Source organism: Talpa europaea, assembly GCF_964194135.1.
Source record: "Talpa europaea genome assembly, chromosome: 16".
Lineage (NCBI taxonomy): Eukaryota > Metazoa > Chordata > Mammalia > Eulipotyphla > Talpidae > Talpa > Talpa europaea.
The window spans coordinates 42,872,221-42,897,926 of record NC_140084.1 but is presented as its reverse complement, the minus strand read 5'-3'; the positions used below and the strand labels follow the sequence as shown (position 1 = coordinate 42,897,926).

Here is a 25,706-nt window from a genome sequence, read left to right as displayed (position 1 = left end):
TCACACCACAGGCAGCTGATTCATGATAAGAGAGGCAAGACGGCAAGACGGCCTGGGGAAAGAAGCGCCTCTAACAAAGGTGCCGGAAGCAGGGGGGCCACATCCAAAAGAATGAAGCTGGGTCACTCTCCAACTCTGTGCACAGAGGTCACAGGGGACCCAGAGGGTGTGGAGGGGCCCCCGCCCAGGAGGTGTGCCCCCCACTGCTGTGCCTTCCTTGCTCATCTGTGTGTCCCCGCACCCATCTTCTGTGCTCCCGAGCCTCCAAGCAGCGAAGCTGGGAGGGGCCCACGGCCTTGGCCCTGGGCAGTGAGGACAGCGGGCGCCCTCCAGGCGGACAGGCCTCTGCAAGCTCAGCTTCTGTGAGCAACGTCCCTCCACATCTGCAAACCCCCTCCCCGGGAAGACACATGCTTCGGGGAGGACCTAAGAGATCATGATTTTCCCCGTGAGGCCCAGGAGGAATGGCCGGCGCCAGGGAAATATCTGCCTACAAGTTCCCACGAGGAGACGGGGAGCAAACGGGGAGGTTCCCTTTATTCAGCCCCTGTCAGGCGGCCCCCAGTGGGTCACAGGCCTGGACACTTCCTGGGAGCTGCCCACGTCCTGGTGCTTGATGGCCTTTGCCCAGGCTCACTCAGGGATCAGAACAGTGTGTTGGGGTCTTCAGAAAATCAAAAGGGACCCCAAGCCCTGGTCCAGTGTTCGGAATATCCCATTTATAATTCTGGCTCTTGAGGTCATCTTGTAGCTCTTGATGTCCCCCAATTCTGGGGTGGCAGTGGGGCCCTCTGAAAGGCCTAAGAGAACAGGCCTAACAGGACCCAGAAGAAGCTAAGCCTCTTGTGCCCTGGGGATGATCTGGCAGTAGATGTCTGTGTCGGGGTGCAGTAACTCCTGGAACAGAAGGAAGAGGCCTCAGAGCCCCTGGAACCTTCTCAGAACAGGTCCTGCCTGGTCCCACTCAGAGCTCCTCTGTGAGAGGCCCCGGCTGTGCAGAGAGGGGTTTTCCTGCCCCCAGGTCACACCCTCCTCAACCACCCCCTGTTCCCCTTTCCCTGCTGTTCCCTGACATGAAAACACAGCCAGGGGTTGCAGGGGGCAGATGCTGGGCTCCCCCGGCCTGCAGGACAGGACACGCATCACCTGCACTCACCTCATAGATGGGAACATCTGGCTTGATGTCAAGTTGGGGGGCCTGGGCAGGGGGAGAGAGCAGGAGTCAGGTGTCAGGGAGGGTCACTGCCCATAGACCAGCTCTGCCTCCAGAGCAGCTGACTTCACGAGACAACCCTGAACCCCAGTGCTGGTCCTGGCTGTACCCCTATACTTCTGTTAGTCCAAAACCCCTGACTAATGCCCCAGCACCCATCCTGCTGCTGACTGGACTCCAGGGTCCCCAGAGGCTGAGTGAGGGGAGCAAGGAGGGAGTCATCCTTCCCCGAAGATGGGTCCAGCCCAGCCCAGAGCACCTGGTCCCAGCTGATTGGGGGACAGGGCATCTGCTATGCTGGGGGGCTGAGCCCCACGCTGAGCCTGCACAGCAGGACCCCGGGCAGAACGGATGGGTGGGCTTACCGAGGAGGCGGAGCAGCCTGAGGGAGCAGAGCCTGGGAGCAGAGACAGGAGTTAGCACGAGTTGGGGGGGAACCTGGGCCCGCCCAGCAGTGGGGCTGGTGTCCTGGACCCCCAGATACTAGGGGTGAAGGAGACTCTACCAGAGTCCAGTGAGAGCCACATGGAGACCCACGACCCACACATCACAAATCAGGTTGGCTGATAGTCAGGGTCGCCTGTGCTGAGTAGATTTTGAAAACTTCTCTGAATTTTAATAGGAAACAGTCAGAGAGCAGGGGTGACAGGCAGGAGCAGACACAGGACAGGGGTTGCTCCAGGGTCTCCAAGTCTGTGTGACACTCACCAGGGGTGGGTGCTGGGGGCTGGCGCTCTGGGAGGCTGTGCTTGTCTCTGGTTGGAGGAAAGGCTGGATTATTAGTGAGGGGAGGTGAGGAGAGGGCACAGCTTTGGTGGCAGGACAGGGGACAAGGAGGGTGCCCCTTCTCAGCAGGATGTGGAAACTCCCTTCCTCCCCCAGTGCTGTTTAGGAGGGGAGGGCCCACAGAGGGGGCTCAGGAAAGGTCTGAAGAAGCAACATCTGTCCTGGACCCAGAGGGGAAGGACCTGCAGTTGATGGGGGTTCAGGAGGAAATTACCCCAGAAGGAGGAGGGACCCAGGAGAGGTATCCGACTGAGGTTTGGCTGAGCAAAAGGTCAGAGCCTCAGAGGGACAGCAGGGCCAGGTGTGTGCTGGACACTCAGAGAGTCCAGGTATGTGGGTGTCCCTGAATGAGGTACCCCTGCTGTGAGCAGACTCCTCCCTCCTGGCCAGGAGACACTGTGTCAGTAGGCTCACCCTCACCTGACATGTGGAGTCTGAGTTCCCTCCCGCCTCACACCTCAGGGGCTGGGGTCAACGCTTCTCCCACCTGAGGGCATCTGACCCCACCCTGTCTTTCCAGGCTCTTCTGCCCCCTGTGTGTGACCTGGCCAGGACACCCTCAGATCTGAGGCTGCAAAGGCCCCTCAAGGGAAGGATGGATTTAGCAAAACAGGGGGTGCTGCTACTGAGCCCTTTCCCGCCTCCCTGCTGGGGGTTTGTTTGCTGAGGGACAAGGACAGCACTGAGGGGGTCTTCCCTGAGCTCAAGGATAGATGAGGAGGCTCTGAAGAGGCCCCAGGCCAGCAGCTGGTGAGGGAGGAGGGGATGGGGTGAGAGGGAACAGGCACAGGGAGGTGGAGGCCGTGGGAGCCATGCCCAGAAAACAAGGACAGGATGTCCTCCTTCTGGCCCGGGACAGGATCGGATGTGGGAAATGCCCTCGTACCTGCCAGACCTTCTGCAAACCAGGACACACCCCAGGGCAGCTGCCAGCACAACCCCGATGACAATGGCTGCGATGACCCCTGCAGAGAGGCCTGTGGTGTCTCCTTCTGCTGAAAGGAGAAGAGAAAGGGGACATGAGCCTAGGGCCATTCCGGGGGCACCACGAGGAGCCTGACAGGAAGGCGAGGGGAAGGAAAGGTCACTGGTCTGTGTGAAGTTGTGTGTCGTCCTCAGTGTGTCCAGACGCCCCTCCCGGCTGCTGCATCCTTCTGCTCTCACAGCCGAGACCTTGCACTTGCTGCACCCCTCACATTCTCCCACACGCAGCCGTACCGCTTCCCGCCATTTTCCTCAAGGCCTCTCTTCTCACACTCTGCTCGTCCCTCTTCCCTGTCCCGTCACTGTGCACGGTCTCTGAGGGCAGAGCCCACCGTCACCTCAGCGCTGACGAGGAATAATAATATGAGCCGATGTGTCCTGCTCGGCCTGTGCCAGGCTCGTGGAAGAACTTTCCATTCCCTCACCTGGTCCTCCTTCCAGGAAGGAGAGAGTGTCATCCCCACGCTGCATAATCAGAACCTGACAGAAATCTTGAAATAGTACAGGGGTCACAGAGCAAAAGAGATAAAACAGTGACCACATTCTGGGGGATGATCAGTGTATAAAACGTTAATTTTCACAAATTGAAATAATAAATACTAGTTGAAAACACACCTGTGCTCTGACTCTGTACGAGCCTGACAACATGATTTCATTTCATTAGCCTCCTAATAACACCCTCACGACAGCCTGAGAGCCAGCTGTTCTATTCCAGTTTGACAGATGGGGAAACTGAGGCTTAGGAGGTTGAGTCTTGCCTGAAACAAGCTGGGTCATCAGAACCAGCAAGGTTGGCTTAACTCTGGTTCTTCCCCATGTTGCCCCACAGGCTCTGAGGAGGCGCCCACTCCTCAAGGCTCCTCCATTTCACACCTCCCTCCGCCAGTAAGATGTACAAGGGGAAGCAGGAGAGGTTAAGGGTCACTCACTATTCACAATGAGGGTGAGGGGGTCACTTCTGCTGGAACTGACCAGGTTGGAGACATCACACTGATACTCCCTGGCATCCTCCCTCCTGACAGGGTTGATGGGGAGGGAGCTCTTGTCCTGGGGCAGCGTCATCCTGTCTGTGAGCCGCAGACGCTGGTTATTGAGGAGCCACAGGATGGAGATCCCAGTGTCTCTTGTGAGGCAGGTCAGGACCACGGGCTCCTTGTTCAGTGTCTGTGGTGCTGCTGGCTTAGATGGAGGGCAGGGCCACTGGGTTTGTTGAGAAACAGCGGAGGTGACTGACTGAGAGTGGGCCTGGGCCTGGGCCATGCTCCCTTCTCAGATCACAGCCTCTCACAGGCCACAGTGAAGCTGTAAAAGGCCACAGAGGATGGACCTGACCCCTGCAGGAGGTGAGTATTTGTGTTCAGGTAATGATATGTAAGGAGAGGGCTGTACCAGCCCTCTGACCCCAGGGTGACCTCTGAACAATCCCTCTGGGCATCAAGGAACCCCTTCTCATCCCAGGTGTCCAGCAACCTCATCCTCAGGTGGAATTTGTTCCCTGGACTCTGTTTCTTCCCTGCTCCTCATGTGAACTTCCGGGTATGTGGGAAGGCAGCTTGCCAGTCCTGCCCATCTGCGGCCAGGGCAGCCTCACATAAAACAGGAAAGGACTTTACTCCTGGTCAAATACTGATGAGGGAATGAGGACGCCCCTCCCAGTCTTCATGACCTTAGCACCAAGAGTCTGCAATCCAATGACTTCTCACTGAACACAGGACTTTGCTTTCTCAGTCTGAAGGAACAATCTAGAGGGGGGGGTACAGATTTAACAATAGGCTGGTGCTCTGGGAACAGAAGGAAACTCCTGCAACATAACAAAGGCCTCTTGAAAGGCCCTCAGCAGCACCTCATGGGGACGCCCTGAAGCTAACCCCTAGGGTCAAGAAGGAGGCCGCACTTTCCCCTCCCCCATCAGCACAGGACTGGTCCTGAAGCTAACTCCTAGGGTCAAGAAGGAGGCCGCACTTTCCCCTCCCCCATCAGCACAGGACTGGTATAGAAGCTTGAACAATTGGTCAAGAAAAAGAAAGAGAGGCATCCTAGTGGAAAGGAGAAGTGCAGCTAGGTGTGTTTGTAGATGGTATGAACTTAACTGCAGAAAACCCTAAAGAGTCCACAAATCCATGAGAAATAATACAGGAGTTGAGGAAGGCTGCAGGATACAAAAACCAACACACAAGTATCAGTTGTGTTTCTCCACACTAACAATAAACTATTTGGATTTTTTTTTATGCATACAAGAACTGGGCTGTAGGCCAGAGGTAGGGGGGTGAGAGGATTCACCAGAGACGGAGTGGGGAGCAGAACAGGCAGATGGACTGAAATACACTGCTGAGGGGACCAGCAGGGAGACAGGAGAGGTCTGCTGTGCCCTGTGGGTCAGCTTCCTGGCCGGGGATCGAACTCAGGCCACAGTGGTGACAGTGCTGAGACTTAACCCCTGTGCCACCCAGGAGGTCCACAATGAACTACTTGTGAAAAAAAATCAAGAGCACAATTCCACTTAAAGGAACATCAGGGAATAAAATACTTAGGGATAAACTTAGCCAATGAGACAACAGACTTGTACATGGAAATACACCAAAGGTTTCTGAGAAGAATTAAAGGAGACATAAAGAAATGGAAAGGCTGGGCCTCCCCGGTGGCGCAGCGGTTGAGCGCTGGGTTGCGAAGCTGCCCGCAGCCTCTGCAGTGCCGGTTCGATCCCCGGCTGCTCCCTGGCCACTGGAGGAGGGTCCCACATTCCCACATGGCGCGCAGGCCTCTCCTGCCACCCGCTGCTCCCCTCAGTAGTGTGCTTCAGTCTGCCTGCTCTGCTCCCCGCTCTGGCTCTGGTGAATTCTCTCACCCTCCCGTGCTTCTGACTGTAGACAGTGCTTGTATAAATAAATAAATATTAAAAAAATAAAAGACTGACAGGCTGCCTGTGAGGGCTCTTCAGGCTTACCTGTATTTATTAAAAAAAAAGAAAGAAATGGAAAGGCATCTGTGCTCATGGGCGGGAAGACTTCATATGGCAGAGATGACAGTGGATCCACAGGACCCACAGATCCTGTGCAATTCCTATACAAAATAGTTTGCAGAAGCCAATATCCCAATATGCATATGAAATCTCAAATGACCCCAACAATCAAATTCTTTTTAAAATAGAAGAAAGTTGGAGGACTAATAATTCCTGATATCAAAACTGACAGCATAAGAATAAGTAACCACATTTTTACTTAAACAGAAATGCAGAGCAATGGAATAGAATAGAAAATCCAGAAATAAGCCTCGACAAATATGATGTAATGATTTTTGGCAATGTTGACAATATCTTTCAAAGGAGAAAAATCTATTCAAGACATTATGTCAGGAAAACAGAATATCCAGTGTAAGTAATGAAATGTGATCCTTGCCTTACACCCTGAAATTAACTTAAAATGGATCAGAAATCTATATCTGTTAATGCCCTGTAAGAAACACAGGAAAATTCTTTTGAAATTGGATTTGCATGATTTCTTAGCTGTGACCAAAAAAAGAGAGAGACTAAGATCCAGAATATATAAAGAGCTTCTGCAAATCAATACCACAAAAAGAAATTTGACCCTGAGAACCTTTCTTCCTTCCCCATCTGTGAAGACCTCTCCATGACTGGGGCTTGGGGCTGAGAGAAGTCCCGCCTCCAGGATAGACCCACATCTGTCATGTGAAATCCAAAAGCAAGGGGAAAGTTTCAGGGGTGGAAGGATGGGGGAAGTTCAGCGAGAGATTTGGGATTTATGTGTCCATGGACACGATGGGTGGGAGTAACTTCTTTCAGTCTCTTTTCTAAACCAACGTTCTCCACCCAGAGATGGTGCTGATGGTCCAAGGACCCACTTACCAGAGACCATGATATTCTTGACTACAGCACTGTTGAGGCCAGTGGCGTTGTTGTGGGCCAGGCAGGTGTAGGATCCACTGTCACTCTCAGTGATGTTGGGGATAAAGAGCTCATGTGTGGAATTCTGGGGCCTCCCATTGATCAGCCAGTAATACTGTGAGGGCGGGTTAGAGGCTGCATGGCAGGAGAGGCTGAGCGCTGCCCCTGGAGGGTAGTAAGGTTGTGGGGGGAAAATGATGGGGGTGTCCGGGCCATCTGGAGCAAAGAGAATAAAGCACACGTGATAGCATCAGAGAGAGGGAACTCCTGGGCTGTACAAGGACCACAATGACCCTCTAAGCAGATCTCACCTTGTTTGAAAAAGTCCCACCACCACCCCCGAGTTTGGCTCCTGAGTCTGAGACAGTCCTCTGCTCCTCCATCACAGGTTGTGGACTCGCCTGAGGCCCCCAGCCCAGAAGCAGCCCCCCTCCTAGTCTTGGCTCAGGCTGGGCCTGCCTGGCTTTGCCTGGGACAGCCAGTCATGCCCAGCCCGGGTGTTCAGGGGAGGGCCGTGCACGTGGACCTGAGGGGGACAATGGGGCCGGGGCTCTGGCTGTGTGGATGTGGGGCAGCCCAAGGTGTCGGGACAGGAGTTACTCACAGAGAACATTCAGGCTGAGAGGGTCGCTGCGGCGGGCACACAATGGGTTCCGGGTCTCACACACATAGGGCCCCGTGTCAGTCCTGGTGACACGGAGTAGCATGAGGGTCCGGTTGTCCTTGGACAGCTGCAGCCTGTTGCTGTTCGGGAGGCTCTGGCTGTTGATGGACCACAGGAAGGTTGTGTCCAGAGTCTCAGGTCCACATGTTAACACCACGGTGTCCTCGTGCTCCACGGGGTCCGAGTTGTTGCTTGTGATGTGGGGTTTGGGTAACACTGTTGAGCGGGGAACAGAGAGAACATTGCCCTGAGGTCCCCTGCCTCCTGCAAAGGTGTCCGCATATAGCTGGCATCTCTCACCTCTGGGCCAACCTGAGTCCTTAAGCACAAGGCGGGCGTGTGTCTCCAGACAAATGCAGGAGGGTGTGAGCTCAGAGCGTGAGGCCGCCTGCTCCATGATGACAAAGACAGACCTTCTCTGCATCAGGTCAGTGTCAGGGCTTAACACGGAACCCAGGTCAGGAGTCAGAGCCCTGCTCCTGCTGTTTGTCACTGAGCAGCGATGCCTGACCTGCTGTGCTCACCTGGGACGGGGTGCTGGGTCCCTCCAGCCGCACAGGCCTGCACTGCTGGGTTGAGATGTGTTTTCACTAAGGCCTCTTTCCCAGGGATTCCTAGAGCTGGGTGAGGAGGCACCACCCACAGTCCTGAGACCCCGAGTGTGGGGGCAGCAGGGCCTGATGTGCTGCTCAAACGTGGAGGTTTGAGCAGAAATGACACAGGGGGGCCTTACTAGTGACACAAGGAGTTAAAGACATAGCACTATGAAGCTATCAGCAGCCACTTCAGCACTACTTGGATCCCCGGCCAGGGAGCTACCCACATGGTGCAGGAGACCTCTCCTGTTGCGCCTGCTGCTCCCCTCAGCAGTGTATTTCAGTAGATCAGTCTGTTCTTTGGTGAATCCTCTCAACCACTGCCCCCTGCCCTATACCTCATTTCTTCTATGCAAAAATAAATAAATGAAATCTAAAAAAAAATGACACAGGGACAGGGGCCAGACCAGGCTGCAGGACCATGAGGTGGGCAGTCCTGCCCAGGTGATGGTGTGACTGACAGGACAGTGACCTGAGAAGGGAGAGCAGAGAAGGAAGGTTCTAGAACAGAGTGAGGGGACAGCAGGAGCTGGTACAGCAGAGCCAGGTCCCCTGTCCTCAGTCTTCCATGTCTCCTCTCTGAGGGCGGTTGAGGGCCCTGCTGGTCTCTCCTGACATCCTCCTGTACAACAGCCACACAGAGGAGTGACTCGTAGACAGTAAGACATGAGCCTGCTGAGACTCTGGCTGGTGGGCCCTTTGTGTTTGGCAGTTATGACCCAGAACTGGACAAGTTCAATTGTGAGAGAATATGTGAGCTCATGATTGAAGCCCCAGAGGTCCTGGGAGCAGTTTCTGGAGGATTCTCCTTGGAGAGCAGTCTGGGACCTTGGACCCTGATCTGCAGTCAGGCCAGGATCAGGCACCAATCAGAGGAAAATGCTGATGTGGGTGACAGACTCAACCAGGGAGAACTCTGGGTGCCTCAATTGTGTAAAAGGAGAAAAGTCCCCAAACTACTAGAGATGCTGTGGTTAGTCTACTAAGGAGAGACTTCCGGCCACCAATCTCTAGGCCCTCAGGCCCTGGGAGGAGGCCCCAGGCACAGGTGCAGGCTTCCTGGGCTTTCCTCTCTGCCTCAGCAAACACACTTTCAGGGTGTTTCTAGGGTTGTGGTCATGGGAAGGGCCCGGGGGGCTGAGACCGACCCCTCCTCTGCTCTTCACTCCATCGGACTGGTCCTGATTTCAGCAGGGGCTCCAGTTCTATGAGCCTTCTCCACTCTCTGTTTCCTGCACTAAATGTTCAACCCCACAGTTGGGGGATGAGGCAGAGCCAGGCCTGTGAGTCCCATGTGTGTGAAGCAGAATTTACCCCCCAAACCCAAAGGCCAGAGCAGAATTACTCACAGTATACGCAGAGCTGTTCGGTTATTTCTTTCATAATGTGACTTCTATTTGTGAATCTTAGGGTGTAGTCTCCTGTGTCATTCTGGGTGACGTTCTGGAACAGCAGGGATATATTGGGGTGCATGATCTCTCGACCGCTGTGTGCAGGCCCATTTAAAACCTCTTCCGTGGCTACATTGTATGATGCAATACGTTGACTGCCGTCCACCTTTCCTCCTTTGTACCAGGAATAGATTCCAAAACGCTCTGGCAGATTGCGGACACGCAGAATCACATCCTGCCCCTCAGCAGCATCGAGAGGCTCTGATTCAATAGTAGGCTTCGCAGTGATGTGCGGGACATCGAATGTTAAGAATGAGGCTAGGAGGGAAGTGAGAGAAAATGATCAAAATTTGGGCTGAAGTATTGGCATGGAAAGGAGAGGCCTGGACAGAGCAGGTCCAGAATCCCTCAGATTTGGGGTGTGATATGTGTGTGTGTCCTACATGCTCCAGGCCAGGATATGACAGCCATCACCGCTTCCCCTGACCTTGTCCTTCCCTCTGTTTGATTACCCTTCCCCAGGTGTGTGTCCTCCTCACCCCCTCCCTGCCCTCAGACCCTGCTCACCCTCAGGGCGTCCTTGGGAGATGCCTCCCTGACCCCCTGCTCTGAGACCCTCTGTCCTCACTGTGTGACCTTTCCCTGCTCTGTGCCCTTCAGGACACTTGTCAGCACCTGACAGCACATTCTAGATCTTTGTTTACTTCAGATCTTCCTCCCCAAGAATGTGAGCTCCACGCCTTCAGGGACTTGCCTGATCTTTTTCCGCCCCCAGTAGTGGGTCAAGCTGCCAAACCCTGTGGATGAGTGACAGTCCCCACAGCCTCCATGTCCTGATGTTTATTTGCCAAGTTCTAATGGCAGTGACTAGAGAGTTTAGTGCTCTCTCTGATTTTTTTTTTTTTATGACGTGACCTCTTGCTATTAAGGACACCAGTTTTCAACAATCACTTTTCAGTGATAAATAATTTAGAAAACAGTTGGTGTCTCACCACATTCAGACCATGAGAATTCCCGGTTGCTTAGTTCCAGCCCCTCCATTCACATCTCTCATTCTGGTCCTACCAGAAGCTTCTGTCCCCTCTCAGACCCTGTACTCCGGGGGGACCCAGCCAATCTCTGGTCTCCCTCCTCCCACCCTCGGGAACAGCCCCTCTCACCTGCCAGCAGAAGCCCCTGCCAGGGGCCTCGGCCTCTGCGTCCATGGGCTGAGGGGGCCTCCATGGCGTCTACTGCCTGCTCTGTGCTCCCTCTGAGAGAAGAGCTGGGGCTCCAGAGAGGCTCCCAAGCACGGCTGCTCCTGAGTGTCAGCCCTGAGGGGCCTCCTCCTGTGCAGACCTGGGCCAGGAGCTCTAGGCAGGGTCACATGACCGAGGGCCTGTTCTTGTACCTAGATCCTCCCTTTCCCCTCTCTCAGTCCAGCCTCTCCTGTCCCTTCCTCCCTATTTCCTCTCTCCCACATTTGGTTCCCAGGGAACTGCTACTGTCTCTGCCATCCTCACCTGCAACTTTATGACCGACACACATAGAAATGCCTGCAAACACGCACCCCTGTTTGGACAACTCTGGGGTGTCTGTGTCCAGGGTTCCCCCACAGATATAGGTTGGGGAGCACAATATCCTCCCCCACACCCCTCTCCCCTCCGACTGTTCCCTTCAGAGCAGGAGTCCGGGGGCCACACCTGGTCACAGGGATGTCCCCTCCTTATAAGCACAATGAATCCTCCTCCTGCCTCTCCCCTCCCCTCCTCCTCCATTCTTCCTCCCATCCCCTCCTCCTCCTTCTCTTGGGAAGGTCCGATGGAGTGAAGAGCAGAGGAGGGGTCGGTCTCAGCCCCCCGGGCCCTTCCCATGACCACAACCCTAGAACACCAGAGATAGCGGCAGTCCCCAGCACTGTGGAACTCTACAATACCTCAAATGCCAAGGTGACACCTTAGAAATGCTGCTTTAGCAGCTGCCCAGGGAACAGTAACCCCATGATTGGGGTGGGCGCTTCTCCCCCCCAGCCTGTGCACAGGCAGGGGCTGCAGATCCCGGGAAAATAAAGCTCCTGACCCAGCAAATGAGGAGGGACAGAGACTAGGAGGATCAGGTGATGCTGACCATCCTGGCCCGTGAAGCCCCCTTTCCATAGCGAGGCTGTCCACTGCCACATCATAAACACTCAGACTCAGTTTGTTTTAAGTCAGTGATGACACCTATTTGCTCAGGAACCTGTGCTCTGCAGGTGCCACTCATCACTGTCCCAGGAGGAGCCAGAGCCTGGGCTCTGAAGACGCTCTCTGTGGCAGGCTGGCTGCAGCTGCAGCCCGGGACCCTCCCCTGTGGCCTCTCCCTGTGGGTGAGACTGGACTTTCACACAAGGGGAGGAGAGGGGAGGGGAGGGGAGGGGAGGGGAAGGGAGGGGAGGGGAAGGGAAATGGTGCTCAAATTGCAATGTTATGGGCCTCCCTGGTGACACAAGGGGTTAAGTCTCAGCACTATGAAGCTATCAGCAGCCACTGCAGCAAGAGTTCGATCCCCGGCCAGGGAGCTACCCACATGGCAGAGCAGACCTCTCCTGTCTCACCCGCTGCTCCCCTCAGCAGTGTATTTCAGTCAGTCTGCCTGTTCTGTTCCCTACTCTGTCTCTGGTGAATCCTCTCACCCCCCGTACCGCTGGCCTAACCCCAGTTCTTGTATGCATAATTAAATAAAATAAATCTTTTAAAGAAAATTCAACATGCAATGTTATGAAAGGAGCTATGCTCATTTGTCTGCTCTTGGGGTATCTCCCTTCCTGGGGGCTGGGGTCTGACTTTCAACATTCTCCCTAACACCCCTCAGGTAGAACTCCAACAACGGCAGACCTGACTCAGTTTGGAAAAGGAAGACCAGGCTGGAGATGAAGCCTGAGCCCCTAAGCCCCCAGTCTTGGGGGGCTCCACTGGACAAAAATCAACAGGATGTTTATAAGGAGGAAATCCCACAGGCAGACATCCAGCACCTCACTTCTCTGGGAACATCCTCGCTCCACATGAGAGAGCTGTGATGGGGCTTCCCTGGTGGTGCAAGGAGTTAAGACGCAGCACTATGACGCTATCCCAGCCACTGCTGCATGAGTTCAATCCCCAGCCAGGGAGCGACCCACATGGCAAGCAGACCTCTCCTGTCTCACCCGCTGCTCCCCTCAGCAGTGTATTTCAGTTAGTCTGCCTGTTCTGGTCCCCACTCTGTCTCTGGTGGATCCTCTCACCCCCGCATGTCTGGCCTGTACCCCAGTTTCTTGTATGCATAATTAAAAAAAAAAAAGCTGTGATGAAGAACTGCAAAAATATGTGTTCGAACTCACAGGGGGCAATGGTTTTACCCACAGGTATGGCGACTGTCCCCGGAGGAGATGTCTGCACTGCACTGCACTGGAGCCCTCCACCTGCTCAAGGGGCATCTTTTCTTTTCTTTTTTTTTTAAAGATTTATTTATTTATGCATACAAGAAATGGGGCCAGAGGTGTGGGGGGTAGGGTAAGAGGATTCACCAGGGACAGAGTGGGAAGCAGAACAGGCAAATCTACTGAAATACACTGCTGAGGGGAGTAGCAGGCGAGACAGGAGAGGTCTGCTGTGCCATGTGGGTCAGCTCCCTGGCCGGGGATCGAACTCATGCTGCAGTGGCTGCGGACAGCTTCACAGTATTGTGTCTTAATCTCTCGAGTCACCAGGGAGGCCCCTCATGGGGCATCTTTTCTGCAGGTGTGGTGCTGGGCTGCGTTACCTTTGCAGTCACTTATCCTGGGCGTGGCAGGCACATACCTGTGTCTCCTGCAGGTATGCTGGAGACACGCTGGCAACATGCGGAATGTCTGTCCACAAACCCTCCCGGCTCATTCTCATCAGCTCACGCCCATATTCCATTTACAAAGGTCAGAAATTGTGCGTGCACCAGAAACACAGCGGGAGCTACATATAAAATTTTCTAGCAGTCATATTAAAGATAGATGAAATGACAAGACATATATGAATGAACAGAAGATGCTCAGTATCATTCCTCAATACAAATCCATACCAGAGTGAGCTATCCCCTCACCCTTCCCGCCCCCCCATTAGGACAGAAGGGAAAACCACAACAAGGAAACAAAAAGCAAAAACTACTGGCAAGGAGGCGGAGAAATCAGCTTGTTGTACTGTTGGTGGGGCTGTCAAATGTACATCCTCTGCGGCAGCTGGCCAAAAAAGTAAAAATAGAATCACCATACCATTCCAGAAACTCTATCCCTGGGTATATACCCCAGGAAGTGACCCTAGGGGAGGTATCATGTTCCCTGCCCCCACCTTGGATTAGCTCCAGGGAAGGAAGGGCAGAGCTGAGGCCCTGGTGAAGCTATGTTGCACCCAAGGCAGGATGCTAAAAAGGGGCGCTCTTGCTCCTGGCGCCATCTTGCACCCTGGTATTGTAAGGAGACATGGAGGGAAGCCGTGAAGGGACACTTGAGGAGAGATGTGTGAGGCTGACAATGGCGGCCCTCATCTTGATTTGTACTTTGATTTTGCTTTCTCTGTCCCAGACTCCTTTCACGTGTTTCTTTTCCAGAGGTGCCTTAGATTTGTGGCAAGCTTTTGAGCCTCAGAAGCCCTGCTTCGAGCCAACCCTGTTTGGCTGGGCATTTGCCCATGAGGGGATACTAATTCTGTTAAAGCTCTATCACACTAAGGGTCTTCCTTTGTTTTCATGAGGCGAAAGGCAGAATTCCTTTAGAGCCATTCATCTGGGGGGGTCCCTGTCCCCTGGGCATGTGCCAAGAGGGACTTGAGCAGATGCTTGTACCAGCATGTCAAAGCACAGGTGAACATTTCCCCACCCTCAGGGCTCTTCTCGGGCTGGACAAGCAAACAAATTAACATCAGACAGATGAGTAGGAGAAAAGACCAATTTAATTACAAATGCACGGAGAATCTACATGGCTGTAAACTCTAAAGTAAAAGGAAAAAATCAGGGTTTATGTCCTGGGTTAAGGAATGGAATAGGAGCTGGGGGTTGTCACGGAGAAAGTTGGGGTCTCATATGACAAGGAGGGGATGACTTCATATGACAGAACCCTGCCTGTTTGCCCTGTCCTAAGATATGTTTCTCGGGCCTCCCTGGTGGCACAAGGGGTTAAGACACAACCTATGAAACTATCTGCAGCCACCGCAGCATGAGTTCGATCCCTGCCCAGGGAGCTACCCACATGGCTCAGCACACCTCTCCTGTCCAGCCTGCTGCTCCCCTCATCAGTGTATTTCAGTCTGCATCTTCTATACCCCACTCTGTCTCTGGTGAATCCTCTCACCCCCTGCACCTCTGGCCTGTACCCCAGTTCTTGTATGCATAAATAAATAAATCTTAAAAAAAAAACCCAGACACTTTTTCCAATAAAAAGAGGTTATTTCTGGAGATGACACTAAATCTGGGATATCTGCGTGCTTTAAGGTTATGGCGTCAGTTTCTCCTGAGACCCATCAGGCCTCCACTGACCTTATTACTTCCAGATACCAAGGTGACATAGGTTGGAGAAGAAAAACTGGTCTAGACATCTTGAGAAAAGCCTGTCTGCAGTTTGGGAGAGGCGATCCTATACCCACGTTCAGAGCATGTTATTCACAATAGCCAAAAGGCAGAGACAGCCCAAGCGTTTGTGACGGATGGGAAAACAAAACACAGTAGCGACACATAATGGAATATCACTCAGCCCTGAAAAAGCCTACAGCACCGATGAAGCTTGAAGACAGGATGCTAAGTGAAATAAGCCAGACTCAACAGGACAAATACTCTATGATCCCACTTATTCGAAGGTCCTAAAGTGATGAAATCCACAGAGACAGAGAGTACAGTGCTGCTTGCCAAGGGCTGGGGGGAGGGGAGGGTGGAGTGACAAGAGTTCTGGAGCTGGATGATGCTTATGGATGCTCCACGGTGTGAATATCCTTTACACGACCCAAGGACACACTTAAAAATGGTCAAATGGCTCATTTTATGTTATTTTACCACCACAAATGTTAAACAGATGAAATTAATTTTACCATATTTTTATTTATTTGTATTTACAGTCACTTCTCAACAGGCAATTACTTTTCAAGATGATTGAAATGTTTTCTATGTCCATCCCCTGAATCCTTGAAAGCTCAGAGTGTGCAACATTCAATTCGGATATTAGCCACATTTCAAGGGCTCCACAGCAATGCAGGGCCAGTGTCTACCCCACTGGATGGCCTTGATCTAAAAGCTCCTCTGCAAGCAACCCCACCAAATTGGCAAAGACCCACAGCTCATCTGCAAATGCACTTCCAGTTTCTCTGCAAACCTCCCCCATCCTCTGCAAACAGGCCCAGCTCACAGGCCAACCCCTTGATCGCACCGCAGACAACGTCAGAGAAAGCACTTGCTGGAGGAACACGAGCTGATTCTAAATCAACATCTGCAAGTTGATTTGATGGGAGATCGCTCCTCATTGCATTAATTTGCACCTCATTCATGTGTCCGTCCAGCCGGGACTAGATGGTCATCTCAAAGTCAGGGAGCCGGTAGCCGGGCCCTGGGCAACAAGCCCCCAAGGGTCCTTCCTCCTCCTCCTCCTCCAGGTCTTCATCCTTCTCTTCCACCATGCTCTCCTCGTATTCGTCCTCCTCTTCCAGGAAGTCCAACAGTTCATCCCGCAGCGCCCCCATCTCCAGTCCCAGGCTGCACAGCTGGCCCAGGAGCTGGACATCCACTCGGCGGAGGTTCCCCTGCCGGTGGGAAGGGGAAGTCGTGGGCATCCCACCCCAGAGCGCAAATGGTCAGCATGCCCCTCACCAGCCGGGTGGGAGTAGGGTCCTGGCTCGAGTCCTGACAAGGATTCTCTGCTTGATCAAATTTTTATCAGTCTCCTGCACCTTCTCCTGGGCCCATCTGTGCCCTTCCTGGTAACATCCAGGTTTTGCAAGAATCCCCAGTACTCCTATCTGATCACTCTTGGAATTGTTCAGGAAATGACAGGCTCAGAACAGAGTACCAAGACTCAGTACCTAACCGAACTGGTCTCAAGACCCCTAACAGTTCCAACCTTCCTGGGGAATGCAGACTTAATAGGAGGATGGAACTTTCTGGGCAACACCAGAAATACCATCCTTTCCATTCCCAAAGAGAAATGAAATAATCAATAAGTCCTTCTTCTCCGCCCCATGAGTGAGTTACCCGAGCCTCTTCCCTCACCTTGCCTTTTTTCTGCTCAGGATAACCTTTCTTTTGTATTGCTTTTTGCAACACTTTTCTACTTACCAGAGGAATTCTGTCTGATTCATTAATCATTTAATAAAGTCAATTAGATCCTCAAAATCAACTCAGTTTTTTGTTATTTAACACCATCTAGTGGGGTTCCTCACCTTCCACCATCCACCTGGTGGTGTCTGGTCACCCCCACCTGTCTCCAGCATGAATCCAGCTGGGTCAGCTTACCAGGAGTCCCCTCTAACTCCTGATGTTTCCTCTTAGTAACTTTCCATCCACTAACCACCTCCAACTCTGCCCTTTGGCTGTGAGTTCCCACCCGCTCCTGTGTGAGGAGCAGACCCCAAACTCTCCCCAGCTGCAAGGCCCCATCACAGGGCCCCCTACACTCCCTACACCCATCACAGGGCTCACCTTCAACATATCTTATAAATAATTGGCCACGGACCCTAACTGTCTCTGCACTTCTGCCCCCATCTCTCTCTCTCCATTTCAGTGGCCCTCACTGTCTGAACCTCTGTGTTATAGGTGTGTGTGTCTGAGTCTTAGTCACTTTGTCTCTCTTGCTGTCTATCTCTATGTCTGTTTTCACTTGTCTGTCCCTGTCTCTACGTCATTCTATGTCCCTGTCTCTATTTCTCTAATCTGTCTCATAATTTCCACCCTTGCAATCTCTGGTCTTTCTATTTCCAATCCATTCGTTTCCATTCATTCATCCTTTCTCTGTCTCTCCCCACCACCGCCTACCCCTCCTACACCCACGCCTGCATCCATCTCATCTCTTAACCCTCTAAACCACTTACTCACCAGCTCCTCCCAGATCCACAGCAGACTCTCCCTGGCACCGCCATTGTCTGGCCCTGGGGACATGACAGTCTGGTCATCTCTCCCCGCTGGGGGGACTCCCATCAGGGCCGTAGGGGGTGGACCCAGGCCCTGGGGCAATAGTCCTGCCTGCTTCAGCTGCCTCCACAGCTCCATAGTCTCAGGGCAGTGGCTGTCAGGAGAAGGAAGGTGCAAGGTCCAGAGTGACCCAGGCCTCTGGGGAACTGGAGGAGTAAAGGGCAATGAAGGGAGGGGGCAGGAGGATGGCATCCCAAAGTCCACTCTTCAGTGAAAATAAGCAGTCTGGGGCCGGGGGGTTGTGCGTGTGTGTTTCCTCCTGAAGTCTAACCTCAATTCTGCTCACAAGGGTCTACCCATAGCCACTCCACTCCTCCCTGCCTCTTCTCAGACTGGTCGCCTTGAGGTGCTCACAGCTTCACCTCTTCCTGCCCGCTCTCATGTCCCTACTACCAGTCCTCCTGAGACTCCTGTGTTGCCTTCTTCTCCACTTGGCCGCTGGCTTGGTCCATCCCTGTCTTTTCTACTCTGGCTATCCCAGGGCTTCCCAACCAGCATACCTAAGGAGCCAGGAGTGGTTTCCCAGGGACCATCCCTCAGTCAGGATGCCTCAGGGTCCAGGCCCACAACTGAGCAGCCAGTTCTATGGACCCTCAACTTGCCCACAGCTATTACCACCATCAGCATGGGCCCTGCCAGGGAGGGAAACAGTTGGATGCACTGTGGGCCTCTCTCTGCCACTCTTCCAGGCCCAGGGTGTCGCACGTGCAGTCTGTGGCTAGTGGAAACGTCGTTAAGGGAATGACTATTTTCAGCCTACCACAGGTGCCCCTCTGAACCTACTGCTTTCTCAGGTTCCCCATCTCCATAAGCAGCATCACTATCCTTTCCATTTCTCCAGGTGTTGGCTCAATTGTCAAAACACTCATAATCTGAGCACTTCTCACCATTTCCACTGCCCACCCCCCTCCCATTCATCTTTTGCCTGGATTATTGCAGTAGCCTCTTTGCTAGGGGGACTCCCTTCATTGCCTGTTAGTCCTCCCACCCCCAGTTTCCTAGAGGCCTAGGTCACTCAGGACCTTGCACCTTCCTCCTGACAGACACTGCCCTGAGACTATGGAGCTGTGGAGGCAGTAAAAGCAGGCAGGACTATTGCTCCAAGGCCCTGAGGAGAGTCCCCTGCTTCCACCCTTGCCCACTAAGGTCTGCTGTCCAACTGGCAGAAATAATCTTTACAAATTGTAAATCAGATCAGGACATTCCCTAGCAAATGGAATAAAATCCTACCAGTCCTACACAATCAGCTGCCTGCCCACCTCTCTGAGCCATTCTCCTCTCTGCAAGCCAGTTCCCAGTTCTAGGCCTTTGCACTGGCTCTTACTTCTCCTAGAACATCCACCACCCCCAATCTCTGAATGGTTGTTTCCTTCTTAACCTTCATTACCACGAAGACGTCATCTCTTCAGAGATGTCTTTTTGATGTTTATATCCAAGTCACTCCCTATTATATTGCCTGTTTTTATTTGACTCTTATCAAACCTTGTCTGAAATGATGTTGCTTATTCATCTGTTTCATATCCATCCTCACCCTGCCTAGGATGTTGACTCCTTGATAAAGGCTGCTCTGTCCTGGTCACCATGGTAACCTCAACACAGAGGGCAGTGTGTACCACATGGTGGTACTGAGTAAATATTTATAGAATGAATAATTCTATTCACAAGGTTTCAGTTGAATATTCACGCTGATTTCTAGTCTTTAACTCTAAACTGAGATCGCAAACATCTCAATGCTAGTCTTCAGATCTCACCTCCGGCTCTTACCTTGAAGTCTAATCTCCACACCCACTCAATTTTTTTTTCCCTTTCCAGACCCTGGTTTGAAGAACCACATGATGCCGTTTTAAGGAGGCAGTGAGAGAGAGCTGGAGGAACGGGGGATGCTCAGGGGTACTGTAACTGCAGACGGAGGGTAAGAAGAAGGGATGCCCATCCTCTCTAAGGAAAAGACTGCAGAGGCCCCTTCTAAGGTTAAAGGATTGGGAGCTAAGGGGCATCCCTGGCGGCGCAAGGGGTTAAGCACAGCACTATGAAACTATAAACAGCCACAGCAGCACGAATTTGATCCCCGGCCAGGGAGCTACCCACATGGCGCAGCAGACCTCTCCTGTCTCGGCCGCTGCTCCCCTCAGCAGTGTATTTCGGTCAATCCACCTGTTCTGCTCCCCACTCTGTCTCTGGTGAATCCTCTCGCCCCCTTCCCCGCCCCCCGCCTCTTTTATGCATTAAAAAAATAAAATAAATCTTAAAAAAAAAAAAAAAAAAAAAGAAGGAGGAGGGCCTCCCCTGGTGGCGCAGCGGTTGAGCGCTGGGCTGCGAGGCTGCCGGCAGCCTCTGCAGCGCCGGTTCGTTCCCCGGCCGAACGGCGAGGGTCCCACCAAAAAAAAAAAAAAAAAAAGGAATGGGCGCTAAGAGCAGCGCCCAAACACGAAAGGCATAAAAATTGCGCGCGCCTTTGGAAAACTGGAGAAACGCGTAGTTAAGGAAGGAGGCCGAGAGGAATACCTTGTGGGTGGGGCCTCTTCACGGGCCGGCCCTTTCCGGGTACGTAATCCTAGCAAGATGGCGGCGCCCAGGGCGGTAGGTGACTGACGCTCCTAAAGTCCCCAAGTCGAAGTTCGCTCTGCTGCGTCTGCCTTCAGGGCCTCTGTCAGCGCCCGGGAAGCAAGGAGCGTGAGGGAACAGGCGGCCTCCCCCGTGAGACCGCCTGCTGGCAGACTGGGCGTGCAGCTGTGGGGGGCCGGGAGGGATCGACGGGTCGCCTGAGGCTGAGGAGCTTCGCCGTTAGCGTGGGGGCGGGGCCTTGCTGAGAAACCAATGGGGAAGCAGGGAGTGTGTGCCGTAGGTGGAGCACCTGGCCAATCAGAGGGAAGGACCCTATTGCTTGGAATTGATGGGCTGGAGAGAGTGGGCAGGAGGGCGTGGAGGTGATGGGCACTGGAACTGGAATTTGATGTCCAGCGGTAGGGAAACTGAGCGCAGAGTTAGGAGTTTTGACTGAAAACCAAAGAGATGATAGGGAACGGGAAGACAGGAGCCAAGACGTGAATTGGGGAGTCCAAGGGAAGGACGGGGGTGGGGCTGGGTTAAGAATTAAAGGGACAATTTGCCATATTTATGAGGATATTTTAGGAAGAATTGGGTAAAATCAAGGAATGAGTTTACGTAAGATTAAAGTAAGAGGTTGGGAGAAAAAGAAAATTAGAAAATTTGCGAAAACCAAGAAAGAATGTTTGGCTAAATGAAAGAAATTTAGGGTTAAGAGGAAGGAATTCTGAAAAATCTGGGGAAATTTTGGGAATCCTAAAGGCAGAGTTTGGAATTTCAGAACAGAAAATTTAGTGAGCTCAGAAGCACTGAGTAGGGGTGTGATGTGGAGCATGAACAGGGAGATCCTGCTCCATCTCTCACTGGAGGCTCCAAGCTCAATCCCACTATTCTTCTCCCCAGTCCCTGCACCTGGTGGCCCCAGTCTGGAATCAGGGTACCAAGGGCATTCGTGGCCTGAGCAGCACAGTGACCCCGGAGGGCAGTCGGAAGAAGGGGAGAATGCTGCTCCAGTTCCTGACAGACCGCTTCTATGACGTGAAGGCTCTGAGGGAGTACCTGCTCCAAATGCGGTTGTCAAATGTGCACCAGAAAAATCGGTAAAAACCCCAAGTGTGGGGCCTCCCCTGGTGGCGCAGCGGTTGCGCGCTGGGTTGTGAGGCTGCCCGCAGCCTCTGCAGCGCCAGTTCTATCCCCGGCCACCGGCCAGGGTTCCACAAAAAAATAAAAAATAAAAAAAAATAAAAAAGAACCCCAAGTGTGCCAGACCCTGCTGCTTGGGCCTCATCAGTTACAACTCAGACCCTGCCCTTGCTCCTCCCAGGCAGCCCTGTGCTCCAGAACTGCCTTGCAGACTCTTGCCTCTTCATCTGCAGCCCACACCCTTCCCAAGGGGTCTACCTCATACAGGCAACCTCTGCCCAATCTCTCCTCATGACTAGCTGGCACCTTAAGCCTTACATGACTAACAGCAAACCCTTGATTTTCCCCTGAGAAAAATCTCACTCCCAAACCTTCCCCATCCCAGAATACTACCAGTACCCGTCCTGTTGTTCAAGCTAAGTTCAAAGGACCCATTCCTTATTCCTCTCTTTGCTTCTCTGCCCTCCACCTCCAGGCCATCTCAGCTCCTCGACTGGTGTGAGCCCCTTTATTTTACGATTAGATGACTGCAGTAATTTCCTAATGTCACCCATTGCCCCCTAGAGACTTTTATACCAAGCAGCCTGGGACTCTGGACAGTAAGATAACATTACCACTTGGGTTAAAACCCTCAAATGGTTTCTGATTACAATTAGAATAAGTCAAATTCCAAGGCCTAAGGCATGCCCCCTGTTGAGCTTTGAGACCCCTCCCAAGGGCACACCAACATGGTGGTCTCACTGCTAATTCTTCAACCGTCCTCATTTGAGCTGCCAAGCCCTCCCACCAGCTGTTCCCTTGGCCTGGCAGGCTCTTGCTTTGACCTTCACATTTCTTCCATCACTCAGATTTCTGCTTAAGTAGCAGCTCCTCCAAAAAGCATTTTTTAATACCCACACGAAATTAGCATCCTCCAGCCACACCCATGACCCAAGCCATTCCTGCCAACAGTCCCTCCCAGTTATTTTCATCAGGAATTGATACTCAGCAATTTGCCATTGTTTCCTGTTTTGTTATCTGTTCCCCCTGTAAAACAGTTTCACAAGGGCAGGGACTGCTTTGGTCACGGATGCCCCAGCTGCACTAGCTGCCCTGTGCCTACTTAATAGACACTCAGTAAATATTTATGGCATGACTCAGTCCTTCTCTCTCAATGTCTGTCAGTCTTTGAACTGTGACCCTGTCGTTAGCAGCCAGGCAGGGTGAGGGTTGGTGTTCCCTGACCTCAGGGCCTCACTCACTCTCAGCTATTGTTTCTCCACAGAGCCTTCACCCACATAAAGGAGCGCTATGGCCCAGACATCGCGGGTGCCTATTTCATCCTGAAGCAGGGAGGCGCAGTCAAGTATGACAGCAAAGGTGTCAGAATGGGTGGGGGGAGGCCTGGGGCTCTCCAGGCAGATAGCCACTCCAGGGATCCTCTGTCCACATCTTACTATGCAACTTGGGGCATGTTACTGATCTTCAGTTTTGTCAAGAGGGGTTCTGTGAAGAGGGGTAGGTTCACATCTAACCTGCACAAGTTGCCCTAAAGATTCTAAGGGATTTCACAGTCTAAACATTTACAGCTCCACCAAGCACAGTGCCTGAGCTCATAGGCATATTTCTTTCCTCCTTCCCCCTTACTTTCTCCTTCCCTTTTTTAAATGCAATTCTGTACACTTCCTCTATCTCTTATCTTTGTTCCTATTAAATTTTTTAGTTGGAAGACCTTCCTGCTGGTGCAGGGGTTTAAGTCTCAGCATGATCAAACTGTCACCAGCCACTATGTCCTGAGTTCAATCTCCGGCCAGGGAGCTGACCCACATGGCACAGCATACCTTTCGGTCTCCTCCGCTGCTCCCCTCAGCAGTGTATTTTAGTCAGTCCACCTGTTCTGCTCCCCACTCTGTCTCTGGTGAATCCTCTCACCCCCCGCACCTCTGGCCTGTGCCCCAGTTCTTGTATGCATAAATACTTAAAAATATATATTTTTCACTTGGTTTGAGCACTTCAAACCAGCACCTTCCTTAGAAATGGTGTCTGAAAATGTCTCAACTTTTGCTCATCTGTGAGGATTCTTTCATTACAGCTCTTCTCTCTTGGCTCCAACTCTCAGATTCCAGGTATTAAAGATGGCAGAACATTTCATCTGTGATGGGACTGCCATAGGATGCAGTGAGGCCAGACACGTAAAGCCCTTAGTACAGGGCCTGAGAGGTGTGCCAGACCCCATGCGTGAATGGCGGGCACCCTCACCCTGCTGATGCGCCTGCTCTCCTCCCCTTTCCAGGTTTCAGGGCAAGGAGTGGATGGGGCCCCATGGGCAGCGTCGCTTCTCTCTTGACTTCTTCAAGTTCCAGGAGGTGCCTGTAGAGGCTATCGATGCCAGCGGCTGTACCATCAACTATGAAGGCCTGGACAACCTCTGTGAGTGGGTCGGTGGGGTGGGTTGGAGACTTAATGTTCCCTTAATATTCCCTTTCGTGGTGGGTTCCCAAGGCGCCCTCCCTGCCATTGCCCTCTCCTCCTGCAGTGGCCCTGAAGGAGCTCCAGTCCCTGTCACTGCAGCGCTGCCCCCATGTGGACGATTGGTGTCTCAGCCGCCTCTACCCGCTGGCAGAGTCCTTGCAGGAGCTTTCCTTGGCCGGTTGCCCCCAAATCTCAGAGCGGGGCCTGGCCTGCCTCCATCACCTCCAGTGAGACCTCATCTCAGGCTGGACCCCGAGCCAGGGCACCTCCCACGGGTCAGGATGGGAGAGAGGGTGGGCGGATGCGCTGTGGGCCCTCATGTTGCCCAGTTCTGACCAACCTACAGAGTTAGAGGTAGGGAAGCACATGTGAGCGGTGGCAGTGGCCGGGTCTCTAGGAGAATGAAATGGTGCCTGGATTGTCTTCTGTTTCATTTCTGTGAAAATGCCATGATATCTGCCCTGTTGCAGAGTCCCAGGAGCCCGAGGTGCCAGCTTGCAGTTAATACTGTAGAGTCTATGTATGCTGCGGGGCGCTCACTTGTTCTGGGCACTTAGGGAGATTTTTATTTTAGGAAGCTAGGGGTTGGGGGCAGGGGGCCGTGAGCAGAAATGGATGCCTTTCTCACATGGTCCCTCCCTTCTGCCTCCTCAGGAACCTCCGCAGGCTGGACATCTCAGACCTCCCAGCCGTGTCCAACCCGGGCCTAACGCAGATCTTGGTGGAGGAAATGCTGCCCAACTGTGTGGTTCTGGGGGCTGACTGGGCCCAGGGCCTGAAGTTGGGGCCTAAGGAGCAGTCTCAGGACACAGCCAGGCCCCTCCCAGCCTAGCCTCAGCCGCCTCCAGCTGGAGCTCTGGGGGCCGAGTTGAGTGACAGTTCTCCATGCTTCTGGCTCCCCATGGGGCTGGGCTGGTGAGGGAGTGGCACTAGCAGCTCAGAGGGAAAGAGAGCACAAGGTCAGGTGCTTCCTCCCCACTTCAGGGTGGCCCTGGCCAGCTGCATCCTGGGCCCAAAGTCATCCTGTCAGGCAGCCCCCTCTACGCACTTCTCTCCTTCCCAGTTTCAGTCACCTCCTCTTCAGGCTGGGGGTGGTGAGTAGCCCCTCACAGCTGCCCTCTCCCTTGTGGTTTCCCCACCTCGCCCACTTTTATGTCACAAAACTCTTTAAGAAGCAAAAGTCAAAAAAATCTTCACAAGTCATCCTCACTGTGTGAGCTCCCATTCCCTGCCAGGACCCTGGCCCACACAGTGGGTGCTGCTGGCATTCTGCAGGGGAGGCTCCTCCCTGTGTGCGTCTGCTCAGCAACCTGCAGGGACAGCAACTCTGGCCCGCGCTCACCCAAGCAGGGTGCCTGCTTATCAGCTACTGACTCTCAGCTCCGAACTCAGCTTCTTTGTCTGCTCAGTGAGAACTGATCTGGGCCTTGGAAGCATTTGAAGTATCAGTATTTTCTTTGCCAACTGGCATGATGTGCTTTGTCAGTAGAGGGCGCTCAAGAGACATGACAGAGGAGAGGCTTTGACTTCCAGGCTTGCTACCAATGGGGCTCCCCCAGCGCGGGGTCCTGAGGTATCTGGCATACTGGTCAGCAGCTTCCTCTGGCACACCTTCAGGCAGTTTCACAGAGCAGTGCCCCCCAAGTCACCTCCCTGTGAAGGACTCCCCACCATACCCCAGAAGGTAGAATTCTGTAAGTTCTGAGGCCCCTTATCAATGAATCCCTTACTTTGACTTGCTGTTAAAGTCAGTAATTCCTTATAAACTTTTCCTGTTCAAAATGCTGTATGGTTTTTCTTTCCTGACTCAATCCAGACTGACATGCTGGCATCGAGTGTTCCAGGAGACCGAATCAGAGATGGTATTTGGGGGTGGTTTGGTTTTGTAGGAGGTGCGGAT

General features: G+C 53.0%; 3 protein-coding genes across 3 annotated transcripts; 1 reads left to right on the top strand and 2 right to left on the bottom strand.

The window, feature by feature from the left end:
- Positions 1–834: 834 nt before the first annotated feature.
- LOC311186040 (cell adhesion molecule CEACAM6-like) lies at positions 835–10,759 on the bottom strand (the record flags this gene model as incomplete). The annotated part of the gene is made up of 9 exons (XM_084256927.1): positions 835–897; positions 1,157–1,198; positions 2,906–2,994; positions 3,218–3,298; positions 3,913–4,158; positions 6,774–7,100; positions 7,489–7,764; positions 9,494–9,853; positions 10,696–10,759. 9 exons carry the CDS (start codon positions 10,757–10,759, stop codon positions 835–837), a joined length of 1,548 nt encoding a protein of 515 aa, XP_084113053.1.
- Positions 10,760–16,047: 5,288 nt separating this feature from the next.
- On the bottom strand, positions 16,048–17,743 carry ERICH4 (glutamate rich 4; the record flags this gene model as incomplete). Its single annotated transcript, XM_084258014.1, has 2 exons — positions 16,048–16,281; positions 17,570–17,743. The coding sequence occupies 2 exons, from the start codon at positions 17,741–17,743 to the stop codon at positions 16,048–16,050; spliced, it is 408 nt and encodes a 135-aa protein (XP_084114140.1).
- Positions 17,744–20,227: 2,484 nt separating this feature from the next.
- On the top strand, positions 20,228–24,638 carry DMAC2 (distal membrane arm assembly component 2; the record flags this gene model as incomplete). The annotated part of the gene is made up of 6 exons (XM_084257603.1): positions 20,228–20,245; positions 21,116–21,312; positions 22,620–22,700; positions 23,628–23,764; positions 23,871–24,033; positions 24,461–24,638. The coding sequence occupies 6 exons, from the start codon at positions 20,228–20,230 to the stop codon at positions 24,636–24,638; spliced, it is 774 nt and encodes a 257-aa protein (XP_084113729.1).
- Between the last annotated feature and the right edge of the window lie 1,068 nt (positions 24,639–25,706).